At 31.7% G+C, this 15,049-nt stretch overlaps 1 protein-coding gene and 1 non-coding gene across 2 annotated transcripts; both read right to left on the bottom strand.

Moving 5' to 3' along the window:
* Positions 1 to 792: 792 nt before the first annotated feature.
* On the bottom strand, positions 793 to 1,505 carry LOC142617481 (putative lipid-binding protein At4g00165). The gene has a single exon (XM_075790364.1). It carries the CDS (start codon positions 1,348 to 1,350, stop codon positions 973 to 975), a length of 378 nt encoding a protein of 125 aa, XP_075646479.1. The 5' UTR covers positions 1,351 to 1,505; the 3' UTR covers positions 793 to 972.
* Positions 1,506 to 1,772: 267 nt separating this feature from the next.
* TRNAI-AAU (transfer RNA isoleucine (anticodon AAU)) lies at positions 1,773 to 1,846 on the bottom strand. Its single transcript has one exon. It is a non-coding gene; the product is annotated as a tRNA-Ile (tRNA).
* Between the last annotated feature and the right edge of the window lie 13,203 nt (positions 1,847 to 15,049).

Below are 15,049 nucleotides of genomic sequence, written 5' to 3'. Positions count from 1 at the left end.
TATAATAATATTACTTTATCATTAGACCAAGACACCAATCGGATTTTGGTGTAAACGGAAATTGAACCCTAAATGTTTTATTCAATGATAAAAAACTTTATCAATTGAGCTAACTGAAACCCAAAATTGTCAAGGATAGTGACTCGCTAACTCTACACTCCATTCACAAAAAAATCCTAATACAAATTGTCAAGGACAGTGACCTCACACTCCATTATAATCACAAAGCTATTAGAAATCAAGGATAGTGATCCACCAAATTAAAGCCAGAGTAACTATTATACAATTCAAATGCTACCCCAAAAAAATGTAATTTTATAAATTGAGTACAAAACTACAAATTATTCAATGTACCCAAACATAACTAATTAGTTAAAATTAAGGCTTAATTTAGTTTAGTTGAGTTGAATAACATTAATTGACGGGTTAGGCTTGGAGAAATCAGCTCACAGAACTTTTATTCTAAGCTTAAAATTCCTGGAATTCTTCTTTTTGTTTTTCAAATGTGATTTGGGGTACAAAAGTGGAGCAGGAATTATTCAACCCTGTGCATTTTTCTGAAAGTGAAAGACATGATCTGACTTTTATGCCGACAAAGTTGATTTAGTTGGAAGAACAGTAGGAATCAATAAGTGCATGCACCACGCACTATTTGAGAGAGATAAGATTGATTTTAACCAAAAAACACAGAAAGAGAAAGATAAAGAATGAAGACAAAACCGACTAGAACTAGTCTATGTGCATACAATTCGGAGAGAGAGAGAGCTTATTTTCGTTCTAATCACAATTATATTTTGACACAATAAACAAAATAAGCTGGATATACTAATTAAAATAGGGTAATTGTTGTTCCACACTCTTTGCACACGATTTCCGGTCAAATTTTACTTGTATGGTTATGTGCAACAGTGTGTAATAAATACGATTCATTAAAATAGACTCATATAAATACACTCTACTAGGCTAGAGTTTCTATGCACATACAAAGCCTTCAGGGACCTTCTTCCCACACCCATTAACGAGCAAACTAAGGGCAACAGGTACCTGGACTTTGACGATTCCCAATACATTAGCCTTAATAGCAGTGCATAAACACACTGCAGCTTCAAGATCTGCAAGACCTTTCACCACTGTACAGCATTCTTCGCTTGGTTTAGTCCCAATAACCTCAGTGACCAACCCTAGCCAACTGCCACAAACACCGAACTTTAGAGTATCTTTTGGGCATTCAGCATGATTCTCTGGGACAGAGGGAGGGTATAAAACCTTATAAGATGAAACACAAGTGAAAAATATGATGTTAAGTAAGATGAAACAAGCTGCTTTGGCCTTATAACCCCTAATACCCATTTTATCATGCAACAAAGGTAGTTCTCATCAACTACAGGTAGGGTTCTACATATATATTATACACCAAGCAACAGGCTAATAATCTTGAGTGAATAATGGCCACAATTAGGCCATATATGGATATTGTAGATAGATTTTATCAAGTGGATTATTGAAAATTTGAAACCACTCAGCAAAAGTCTGTCCATGTTAAAAAACATCCAAGAGAATTCATAAATTCCGCATATATTAGCTGTTGTTATATAAAATTGTCTTCTTTCTCTAAGGTTTTTAATGCTTTGGGGGACCATTTTTTAGAAAATAGGAAACTGATGACAACATATGAGGAAAGAATCTGACTGAGAAAATATAGGGAATTGATGATGAAAGTGTGAGGAAAGAAATCTGGTTGAGCAAAAAAATAGAAAAGCTAGAAAGAAATCTGGCCCATGCAGGTCTCGAACCTGCGACCTTCGCGTTATTAGCACGACGCTCTAACCAACTGAGCTAATAGGCCTTGTGATTAATTATTTAATTGTTTTGAATTTCTTTATTATTTCAAAATACTTTTTGTATGACAGTGTTATATGTGATAACGTACTCTTGTACCTGTAGATCTAACATTAAATCGACAAAAACTAAAATCATAGCTGTAGTGCACTGTCAATGAAGATAGCTTCCCCCAATGAAAATTGAATTGAAAAAGCCACACAAAAAAAAAAAAAAAAAAAAACCCCAAAATCTCAAACTATAAGTTAAAAATCTGGTCTTTTTGGTAACCTAAAAATCTGGTCTTTAGGTATCCCTATCAATATAACTCCAATCAATGCCTAAATCCTTATCCATGTTTTGAAAATGCAAGGCACCACAACTGAGTACTCTTTATGAAGTACAAACATATAGCTTTGTTTTTGGTATAGTTATCATTAATTTTGTCTACGTCTTTAAAAAAAAAAAATGCAATGAAGGAATTACACATCCACTAGACGTAAAAAGCAATGGAGATAAAGGCCTCTATCCCGCTGTATAATTAGTAATTAGATATCCATTAGACAAAAAAAATCAAAAGGAAAGTCAATCTCAGAATGAAGGATATTAGTAGAGTATATCTCACACAACTTGTACCATATATGAATGGATGGTGATGAATATATGACAAAGAAGAATTATTTTTTTATTTATTTTTATTTGTTGATGTCTAAAATGTGATCAAGACCCAGGCCCATGGGGGTAAGAAAGGCCCATCCCGTTAGAAATGAAAAAATACACATAAGATGATGAAATAAAGAAGAGCGCGGCCCATGAGGGTGAAAAGGATAGGTTTTGGGCCTTAGAAAAGGAAGTATCAATGGAGAATTGGCCCAATAACATGAAGAAATCCTAATGATCAAAGAAGCCCAGCAAAAAGAAAAGGAAAAATGAAGAACAAGTAGGATCTGGGCCCAAAATACACAAGAATCTGCCAGGCTTAGGAAGCAAATCCTCGTGGAAGACCAAAATATGCTGAGCAGGATATAGACAGCTCAGGATATGTCTCAAAGGAAGCACGAAGAACGAAAAAGGTCTTGTTAACATCAACTCATGGGAGCTAGAGGAGAGTGACAGGGATAAATGATAGTTTTAAGGTCAACACTTATTGAGCCAAGGCACCTTGGGCAGAGGAGGAAGGGTGGAAGAGGAAAGTGGTCAGAACCCTTTCCGACTACACCACCAGCCGAAGGGAACCCACCCCATTCCTAGAAAAGAGATGAATCATGGAAAGTCAACCTCAAGGCTTTAGAATTCTGATAAGTCCCTTTTGAAGCCTTGGAAGCGGAATTGATAATATTGGGTCTCAGAAAAGAATTTGGGTTTACCTCACAAGGATCTTCCATAAGAGGAAAACCAACAGGTGGGCTTTCAGCCTTTAGTTCCTAGGAGAATGAAATATGAAAGAGTGAGGAAAGGACTAGCTACCAATGTCTTAGACAAGACAGCAGATCGTGCCCAAAAGAGCTAAAGGGAGAAAATAATAATTTAAAGAACTCTAAAGGAGCACTATAAAAGGAGGGGAATCCAAGTCAAAAGGGATCATTAAGGGAGAAATTCAAGCAATAAGGAGAGAAAATATATGAAAAATTCTTAAGCTTAGAAGCATTACAAAAGGGTCAATATTCAGCACTTGGAGAAGCCACTTGGATTCAAAAAGATTCAAACTTCACAAGTCTTGAGAGCTCTAATAGAATTACTCAAGTCTGTGACTTTTAAGCTCTAATTGGGCCTCGTGGTACATCCTTACAGAGGGGGGCCTAGTGTACTTTGATATATATATATATGTGTGTGTGTGTGTATAAATATAATATTTAATAAAGCGTAATATCACCCTGAATGCCTTTCCTTTTATTTTGCATATTTTGTGCTATGTACTTATTATTCCTTAATATCTGCCAAATTTATACATCTTGTGTTGTGGAGTTCAGATTTTGCACACAGATTAGTTCGTAGAATGAGTCAATAAGGTCGTGGTAAGCTGAGCCAAGTCCTTCTAACAAATAACCATGTCTCTAGAAGAGCAAAAACCCCATCAATCTTTGGGCTTAGGTAGTTTTCCAGAAAGGAAACATAAAAGCATGTCTTTACCTTTAAAATCATATAAAAATTGCGATGCAAAAAATTTGTAGTTGAAATAGTGGGTATTTTAGCGATTAAATCAAACACTATAGTAATGTATTCTAGTTAACTCAATTGGTAAATTCTCTTATCGTTAAATAAGAAGTCTATCTAAAAATTAAAATTAAACATCATAACCTGATACCTGCCAGTTCATATTTACCTTCCATTATCTTTCTTTCAATAGAAAGACATGTTATTAACGTATTTGTGGAAGCTTTGAGTTTATCTCCACCTTCCTTATCTCATCATTTGCATGGGATTGGAGAGCACTAAGGACCCAGGCAATGCCAAAGATATGATCTTAATCAACCACCATACCTTGAATTATTCTTACCCAACGAATTATACATCACCCCCATCATTTTCTACTAAAAATGATTCCAAAATCATCAATTTTAAAACCAATCTTAATCAATCACTATACCTTGAATTCTTCTTACCCAACGAATTATATATCAACCCCATCATCTATAAATATATATATATATATATATATATATATATATATATATATATATAAAACCGAAACTTCTGAAACTCCCACAATTTTTCACATCAGCACAATATTTAAATAAAATTATTTTTGTTTAGTTTAAACTTAACAAGGAGTGAAACTCTATCTCTCTAACAAATCTAACTTAAACTCAAACACATCATTTTTTTAAATAAAATTATTTTTGTTTATTCCAAATTTATTAAGGAGTGAAACTCTATCTCTTTAACAAGTCTAACTTAAACTCAAACTCATCATTATCATTTTTTTTAAAAACAAAATTAATTTTGTTTAGTCCAAACTTAATAAGAAGTAAAACTTTATCTCTTTAATAAGTCTAATTTAAACTCAAACTCAAACGTTTATAAAAAATAAATAAATAAAAAAACTTGAATAAATCCTATATTAAGATTATCCTAAGCATGACTTTATTTGGATAAATATAAAAATCATCAACTATTGATAAAGTTTAACTTCTTTGGATAATAGAAGGATTCTACTGCAACTTCTTTTAAAAAGTAATTTTCTTACATAAACCATCAAACTCTTTCTAGCCATTTTTTACAAGATAAAAAAGCTTGCAATAATTGAAATTATTCTTTTGAATGTAACCAATCTTTCTTTTATATTTCTCTATTGTTTGGTCGTATATATTTTTTTTTATTTCAATAATTTCTAAGCAGTGAATTATTTGATTCTTTAATATTTTTTGGTTCTTTAGAAATTTTAATATCTGAATTTTTGAGTTATTTTTTTTCAGTATTTGAAATAGTTTGACAAATTTTTTGTAAGCTATTGCACGTTCAAGTAATGACTTCTTCATCAAATTGTAACACAAATTGAAGTCATACAAGAGCAAATCATACAATTGTGTAGTTTCTTAATTAAATTAAGATTTTATAAAATTATTTTAGTCCACCTCACAAATATGTAAGTTCCTGTGCATAGCACGAATTAGCTACTAGTTTTCTATTAAAAATTATTCCAAAATCATCAATTCTAAAACCAATCATAATCAACCACTACACCTTGAATTATTCTTACCCAACGAATTATATATCACCCCCATCATTTTCTATTAAAATGATTCCAAAATCATCAATTTTAAAACCAATCTTAATCAACCACCATACCTTGAATTCTTCTTACCCAACGAATTATATATCGCCCTCATCATCTATATATATATATAAAACTGAAGCCTCTGAAACTCTCACAATTTTTCACATCAGTACAATATTTAAATAAAATTATTTTTGTTTAGTCTAAACTTAACAATGAGTGAAACTCTATCTCTCTAACAAATCTAACTTAAACTCAAACACATCATTTTTTTAAAATAAAATTATTTTTGTTTATTTCAAATTTAATAAGGAGTGAAACTCTATCTCTCTAACAAGTCTAACTTAAACTCAAACTCATCAAACAAAATTAATTTTGTTTAGTCCAAACTTAATAAGGAGTAAAACTTTATCTCTTTAACAAGTCTAACTTAAACTCAAACTCAAATATTTATATAAAAAAAAACTTAAATAAATCCCATATTAAGATTATCCTAAGCATGACTCTATTTGGATAAATATAAAAATCATCAACTATTGATAAAGTTTAACTTCTTTGGATATTAGAAGAATTCTACTGCAACTTCTTTTAAAAAGTAATTTTCTTACATAAACCATCAAACTCTTTCTAGCCATTTTTTACAAGATAAAAAAGCTTGCAATAATTGAAATTATTCTTTTGAATGTAACCAATCTTTCTTTTATATTTCTCTATTGTTTGGTCGTATATATTTTGCTTTATTTCAATAATTTCTAAGCAGTGAATTATTTGATTCTTTAATATTTTTTGGTTCTTTAGAAATTTTAATATCTGAATTTTTGAGTTATTTTTTTTCAGTATTTGAAATAGTCTGAAATTTTTTTTGTAAGCTATTGCACGTTCAAACAATGACTTCTTCATCAAATTGTAATACAAATTGAAGTCATACATGAGCAAATCATGAAATTGTGTAGTTTCTTAATTAATTTAAGATTTTATAAAATTATTTTAGTCTGCCTCACAAATATGTAGATTTCCGTGCATAGCACGGGTTAGCTACTAGTTTTCTATTAAAAATGATTCCAAAATCATCAATTCTAAAACCAATCTTAATCAACCACTATACCTTGAATTATTCTTACCCAACGAATTATATATCACCCCCATCATTTTCTATTAAAATTATTCCAAAATCATCAATTTTAAAACCAATCTTAATCAACCACTATACCTTGAATTCTTCTTACCCAACGAATTATATATCGCCCCCATCATCTATATATATATATAAAACTGAAGCCTCTGAAGCTCTCACAATTTTTCACATCAGCACAATATTTAAATAAAATTATTTTTGTTTAGTCTAAACTTAACAATAAGTGAAATTCTGTCTCTCTAACAAATCTAACTTAAACTCAAACACATCATTTTTTTAAAATAAAATTATTTTTGTTTATTCCAAATTTAATAAGGAGTGAAACTCTATCTCTCTAACAAGTCTAACTTAAACTCAAACTCATCAAACAAAATTAATTTTGTTTAGTCCAAACTTAATAAGGAGTAAAACTTTATCTCTTTAACAAGTCTAACTTAAACTCAAACTCAAATATTTATATAAAAAAAAAACTTAAATAAATCCCATATTAAGATTATCCTAAGCATGACTCTATTTGGATAAATATAAAAATCATCAACTATTGATAAAGTTTAACTTCTTTGGATATTATAAGAATTCTACTGCAACTTCTTTTAAAAAGTAATTTTCGTACATAAACCACCAAACTCTTTTTAGCTATTTTTTACAAGATAAAAAAGCTTGCAATAATTAAAATTATTCTTTTGAATGTAACCCATATTTCTTTTATATTTCTCTATTGTTTGGTCGTATATATTTTGCTTTGTTTCAATAATTTATAAGCAGTGAATCATTTGATTCTTTAATATTTTTTGGTCTTTTAGAAGTTTTAATATCTGAATTTTTGAGTTATTTTTTTGCAGTATTTGAAATAGTCTGACAAATTTTTTGTAAGCTATTGCACGTTCAAGCAATGAATTCTTCATCAAATTGTAATACAAATTGAAGTCATATATGAACAAATCATGCAATTGTGTAGTTTCTTAATTAATTTAAGATTTTATAAAATTATTTTAGTTTACCTCACAAATATGTAGGTTTCCGTGCATAGCACGGATTAGCTACTAGTTTTTTTATTAAAAATGATTCCAAAATCATCAATTTTAAAACCAATCTTAATCAACCACTATACCTTGAATTATTCTTACCCAACGAATTATATATCACCCTCATCATTTTCTATTAAAAATGATTCCAAAATCATCAATTTTAAAACCAATCTTAATCAACCACTATACCTTGAATTCTTCTCACCCAATTAATTATATATCACCCCCTGTAGTTTTCTATTAAAAACGTTTCTACTTTCCAAAGTCATCAATATTAGGTGTATTGACTGTTGACCCTTGGAGAAGGGATTAACATTCTTCAAACTTGTAGAGAAAAGGCTTGGGCTTTACAAAACACACGAAAAATCCCACACCTTATAAATCCAACCTTATTCCTTACATTCCATACCATCTTAGATCTCCAAAAATATTATCCCTTGCTTTCTATCTAGTTTTGTACTCTCTACACACACGACATCCCTCTAGTCTTAAGAGTGAATTAAGCTACATAAATATATAAACCAAAATGAGTATGGTGACTAGGCCTGGTGTTACATTTGTTATGGGGACCATGTTTGGAGCCCTTATAACTCGTGTGGCAATGACACGACGTTTTCATCATCACGAAGGCGAAGGTCGCCAAAACAGGCATTGTCCACGCGAAGATCTTGGGAAGAAAACGAGTGCAAATGCAAGTGCAAGTGCAAGCCCAGGAGCAGCGGAAGAGGCGCTCAAAACCATTCCAAATAATTAATTTGTCATCTCTTTCTCCCTTCTCCTTTTTTTTATTTTTTATTTTGTTTGTGTTTATTTACATAAAATATTAAAATTATATATGTGTGTTTGTAGTAAGGACATGGCATATTTTGCACACAGTCTAGAGTCTCTCTCTCTCTCATTTATTAATAATAAGCTCGAGTGGCACTCAAAGTCAAACAGTGTATTTCCAAGATCATTGATAGTCCATCGATAATTATATTCCTTTTGATATCTCGTCTCTAGTTTGGATCTCTTCCTCTCCCACTATCTATTAATACAACAAAAAGAAAAAGAAAAAAGAGTGTATTTCCAGATCAAGAGGACTAATTGCAAGTCGCAACTATGTTTATGCTAAAATTAGTATTTATTATAAAATAATATGACAAAGAATATGACTGGTATCACATAAATGTTTATGCTTGCTTTTTCCCTCGAACCTCTTGGTGCAATTTTATTCAACAATCCGTACCACATCCACATTATTTCACACTAGCAAAAAAATTAATGGATCTTGGGTTAAATTTCTTTAAAATCCAAAAATCTCAAAGTTTAACAAGTTACACAAGTTGCTTTACCCAAAGATCTCCATTCTTTAGGGTTGAGCTTACGACATGTGGATAGATCAATATTTAATTAAATTCCCTAAGCCTCAACTCACTAAGGGACCAAGACTCCATAAAGGCAAACTTGTTAAGCACATGGGACACCAATTAAAAAGGAACCAAATCAGTTCCTATAAAGAACTAAAAACCATGATTTTAAAATTTTAATTATATGTACTTTTAATTCGCTTTTAATAAATCAATTTTCAATTAATTAACCATTGTTACAATATGTGAATATTATTATCTCGTTTAAAAAAAAAAAAAAAAAAAAAAAAAAAAAAAAACTTAGTAACACAAGTTACACATCCATTACGATGGACCAACAAGTATATAACACTATATATATCCGGTAGACTATAGGTGATATATTCTTGACCCTTGGAGAAGGGGTCATCACTACTCACCAATTCAAGTGAACCTCTTCCAAAAAGACTTGGGACTTACGACACCTCAACAAGTTCCATAACTTATATATAAAACTCAATATTCCTCAAGGCTCACTTGGTCAAATCCTAGATTTCTCTACCCCTCTAAGTTTCTCTCTTCCTCTATACAATTATAGAAGAGATTTTGCTTAGCTTTTTGTTTGATTCGCCAAATGGGTTTAATAAGAACCACATTCACATTCATGGTGGGGACTCTATGGGGGGTCTATATATGTCAGAACTACAATATCCTCGACATCAGAAGGTTTGCCGATTCGGACCTTATCATGGCCAAGCAGATTGAGGAAGCATATCCCAAGCCCAAGAGCGAGGACAAGGACGTTTTGCAATAGAATAGTTTTATAAGGCTAACCCAAGTTGTAAACTCCTGGTTATTTTGCATATAGTTCTCAACTTACCCTTGGATTATGTTAAGTAGGTTTTTCATATTTGGGTGTTTCATTGCATTATTTACATATGTCTTTGATTTAATGAAATTTTTTCGTCCTACCTAGGGCTGTAAACAAGCCAAGCTTTGTCAAGTAGTGCATGTTCAAGCTTGACTCGTCAGGAAAAAGTTTAAACTTGGTTTGAGCTTATAACAAGCCTAAAAATAGTGTTTGAACTTGAGCTCATGGGAAAGCCAAAAAGCTTGAGCTTGGCTTGGCTTGGCTTGGCTTGGCTTAGCTTGATTAATTAGTTAAGCCAAGCTCAAGCTTAATATCAAGCTCAAACTCGAGCTCAAGTCAAGTTTTTGAACTTGAAATCTAAAAAAAATTACGTTATTAAATGCTTAAATCTCTAAAATTAAGAAAAAAGAAAAAGAAAATAGTGTACTCATTTTATCATGTATCTAGTCTTACTTATGATTAGCCATTATTCAGATTAAAAATTTACATAATTAAATTCATTAATTCATCATTCATTGTCTACAGTTTCAGCAATTGTTCAAAATACAATTGTTACATTAACGTTAGATGGTGAAGGACTAGAAAAATACCTGTTTGTAACCATTCTGAATGAGAAAATACTAAAATGTTTCATAACTTTACTTTAAATTATTGATAGGGAAGGATCATATGTGGCCTACTTAAATTTTTTTATTTATTTTTAAATGTAACTATAGTCTAAAGTTTGATCAGTTTAAAGGGAATAAAAAAAATTAAGGTAATATAGGTAGTGGTCTTATGGTGGCCATGTCATTATTAAAATATGTGTAATGAACATATGCTTGAATTGTTATGTATCAAACCTAATAGCTCACGAACTTGTTCGTGAACAAATATTTTTGCTTGAGCTTGGCTTGTTTATTAAACGAGTCTAAAACTAAGGCTCAAGCTTGGCTTATTTATAAACAAACAAACATAAACAAGCTTTTTATCGAGCCGAGCCTGAGTTGTTCATGATCGGCTTGGTTCATTTACAGCCCTAGTCTTAGCGTTATTGGAAATAGTATGATCACCGTATATTATCAACTTGGGATATAACTTATAAATTTTTGAGTTATAAATTCTTTGCTTTGATTATAACTATGGGCAGGTTTGATATCATGCATCTTCTTGCAATTTTAATTCTTTAGTAAAATAATAGCTAATTCATGATATATTGTTCGAAATTAGAGACTTGGAACTTCATCACCAATTGCACAACAAACTGATAATTTTCGTTTATTAGCTTAATTTGCATGACATATTTCTTCCCATTTCCTATCTTTTTCAATCCTCCTTAAATAGAGTACATTATTTGAAATAGCTTCAAAAACTTCTATTTGAAATAGCGTACAGTAGGGAAGGTAAGTTTATGATAAGTTCTCTGAACTCTAGACTTTTCAACTAATTTTCAAAATAATATACTTAGGAAATTGGCAAAGATATGGACCATATGGTTCTGTTTAGATAGAAGTACTGTCTTTACCTAACATAGGCTTTTATAGAGTTTCTTGCTCGTTGCATCATTTGTTGTGGAAGTCCTTAAATACGTGTTTTTTTTTTCCTTATTGTTTTTCCATCCTTATAATTACTTTGGTTACTTTTGTTACTTAGGCATATATAATTGGCCAGGAGTGCAAATACCCAGACACAACTACCGGACTCCTGAACATTTCAAAATTTAAACTCTTAACTATCCTTAGTTTACAATATAAGGAAACGTAAAAACATATGTTTTTACCTTTACAATCATATAAAAACTGAGATGCTAAAATTTGTGGTTGAAATAGTGGGTATTTATGTTAGCAATCAAATGCTAACCAGCCTCTTTACCCCACATAAAGTTCAGTTAATCAACAGAATTCCCCTAAACATTGTTCTTCTAGATGACTGTTTTGGCCTCGTACTCATTGGGTGCTTACACGGTAGAGTCTGGGTGTAATTTTCTTGCTTAAGACCTCTCCATGCAAGCTTGGAGGAATATAAGCTCAGAAGTCTGTCAAAATATTTGGTGTCTTAAAGTCCCAAACAAGGTAAAGCATTTTAAGAGCATTCGCATCCCGAATCTTCAAATTATTCTATTTTACTATCTCAAAACCTACTTTATCATTTATACAATACTATTTTACAATACAGCCAACATTCCAACTTTTATATTCCTATTCTACTCATTAAAATAATATATCTCCATAATAAAATATATTTTTCCTTTTTTTGTTTTTCCCAATTTTCTACTCCACACACGTATGTACCTTCCCTCAACCTCTAGCATTGCACCTCCACTGCCCACTCACCACCACCACGTCTCCACCAAGCCCAACGTCACAAAAAAAAAAAAAAAACAGGAAAGAAAAAAGAAAAAAAAAAAAAAAAAAAAGCAACGCAGAACCCAGAAGAACTAGAGTCCAACCATGTGGAATCCAAAATCCAACCAATTGGATTTACCCCATCAGAAATCCATAGCAAAACCCATTGGAATCCACCCACATCTCCACCATGCACGACCTCACTGTGACCCACGCCGATCTCCACCAAACCCATCACGAATCTGGGCAACCCAGAAACCAAAACGCTGAAACCCAAAACGCTGACAACCACAACGCTAAAACCCAGCAACACCGAACCCAAACACTGGCCATCTCTGACGACCAACAAAACCCAGCAACACCGGACTTGAGAGAACCACGACCCACTTTAGCCATACCCACCTCTTCCTTTAAGCACCGGTCATAGCCAAAAAAAAAAAAACTGCCGATCCACTGCCCTGGAGACCCAACCATCAGCACAAAGAGAGACAATGAGAGTTGAAAGCAATTCATAGAGAAAGAGAGGGAGATGAAATGTGAGGAAAGAGAGAGAGTTGAGAAGTCTAACATAGAGGAGAGAGAAATAATAAAACAGATTAAAAAACATATGCAATAGTCTACAGTGCCATCATAAAGGTAGGATGTCACTATAGTACCATTCTTCACTTTTATAATTTCGGATGTGGGAGGTTTTTGAGGGACAAATGCTAAATAAAAGCAACATATGGTATTTAGCATTCTGGATGCGAATGCTCTAATGGAGAGCTCATAGGAATGCCATCCCTACCAAAATATTTGGTTTGCATGACTTTGTTTGGGCTCTCCCAGTCATCTCGACAGTTCCTCAAAGAAGCCTCCCTAGTCTAGTACGTTGGATTCCTCCCCCTTAAACATTTCTATAGGTTAATTATGACGGTGCTATCTTTTAGAACTAAAATGAGGTAGGTGTTAGGGTAGTTATCAGAAACCACATGGGACTTGTTTTAGCCTCTATGTCTGACAAGTTTGCTCTCCTTTCTTCAGTAAACACTGTGGAATGCGTGGCGATTGTTCAAGCTCTTAGATTTGCTGGAGATTGTGGTTTCTCCTCTATCATACTAGAGAGTGACTCTGAGCTATAACCAAGGCCTTTAGAGAGGACGAATCATTCTTTGCATGCAGTTATCTAGTAGCTAAAGCCAAATTCTTTATAGAGACATTTTCTGAAGTTATTTTTTCTCATACTTGTAGACAAAGCAATTATGTAATTCACATCTGGCTAAACATATTAGTGGTATATCGATGTGGATAGAAGATGTTCCTCCGCACATTCTTTTAATAACTTTAGCTGACTTTAGCAAAGTTTTGTTAATAATATATTTTACAGTTTTCTTCCAAAAAAATCAAATGTCAAAAACATAGACTCTAGTTAATTCAATCAACTCTACTTGAGAACATTTTATTTAACTTTTTGCTAAAAGTGTACTAAAGTATATTTATATTTTAAAAATATGAGAAAAAGTAAGAATTAAAATAAGGTTTCAAAAAATTGTTTATAAAAACTATAAGTTAAAAGCTGAATTTATAAGCTCTAGCCCAACATACACTTGTCATCAAATAAGAGATACTACCTAAAAAAATAAAATCAAACATCACAAAATGATACTTGCACGTTTGCATTTCCCTTCGATTCTCTCTCTTCCATTGGAAACCCTTGTGAATAACATGGTTTTGAAATTTGGAATGTTCAAATAACCATATGAGAAAGATATTCAAAGTTTTTAAGATTAGATTGAGATCGAACCAAAGTTGAACTGTAATAATATCATAATTAATTTAATAATTATTCAAAATATAGATAAATATATTAAATTAGTAAAAATTGAAAATTAGACTAAAATAATTAAAATAAATATAGAAATTTATTTTTAAAATATAAATATATTTTCACCTAAAATTTATTTTGAAATTACAGAAATAACATTACTTTAAATACCAATCCATTACAAAAAATTATCACAAAAAAATATTATAAAAATTTTATGAAAAGTAGCGCTAATTCCTAACCCAATATAGATTAAAGGAAAATGTTAACAAGCACTGCAGTACTTATTAAGATTTCCCTTAATGAGTTGTGTTAATAAAAAAGACAAAAGGTGCTTATTAAGATTTTCCTTAATGAGTTGTGTTAATAAAAAGAACAAAAGGTTATTAAAAGGGTTGCTAAAAAGAATTTTTAAAAAAACTGCTAAAAATTGTCAAAAATAATTTTAAAAAAAACTATAAAAAAAATGCTACAAAAATCTGCAAAAAATTGATATCCATTAACACAACCCTAAATTAAAAACCTTTTCTTTTTATTTTCTTCTTTTACCCCCAACATCACGTCTGATCAGGACATCAACTTTACACCCATTCCCAAAGTTTTATCTGCACCACAGCTTTTAAAACAATCACTATAAACAAAATTGTCATCCACTTCATCTTGTCTCCTTCCACTCATTTTCATAACTTCCCAGTTCACCCTTTTAATCAACCACTATACTTTGAATTCTTCCTACCCAATGAATTGTATATCTAACCACATCGTTTTCTTCTAAAAATGTTTCCAAGGTCATCAATTTTAAAACCAAGGGACAAGGTGTATTGGCTGTTGACCCTTGGAGAAGGGATAAACGTTTGTCTTTTTTAACCTGGTACAGAAACGGCTTGGGCATTACGAAACACATGAAAAATCCCACACCTTAAAAGGCCATCCTTATTCTTTCTATTCCATGCCATAGTAGATTTCCAAAAACAATATACCTTGCTTTCTATCTAGTTTTGTACACACGACATCCCTCTAGTC

This window comes from Castanea sativa, chromosome 11, assembly GCF_040712315.1.
Source record: "Castanea sativa cultivar Marrone di Chiusa Pesio chromosome 11, ASM4071231v1".
Classification (NCBI taxonomy): Eukaryota; Viridiplantae; Streptophyta; class Magnoliopsida; order Fagales; family Fagaceae; genus Castanea; species Castanea sativa.
The sequence above is the reverse complement of the archived record's forward strand: the minus strand, read 5'-3'. Positions and strand labels throughout refer to the sequence as shown.

Coding starts and splice junctions, on each gene's coding strand:
- LOC142617481 (XM_075790364.1), bottom strand. CDS start 1,350: ATGGGTATTAGGGGTTATAAGGCCAAAGCAGCTTGTTTCATCTTACTT.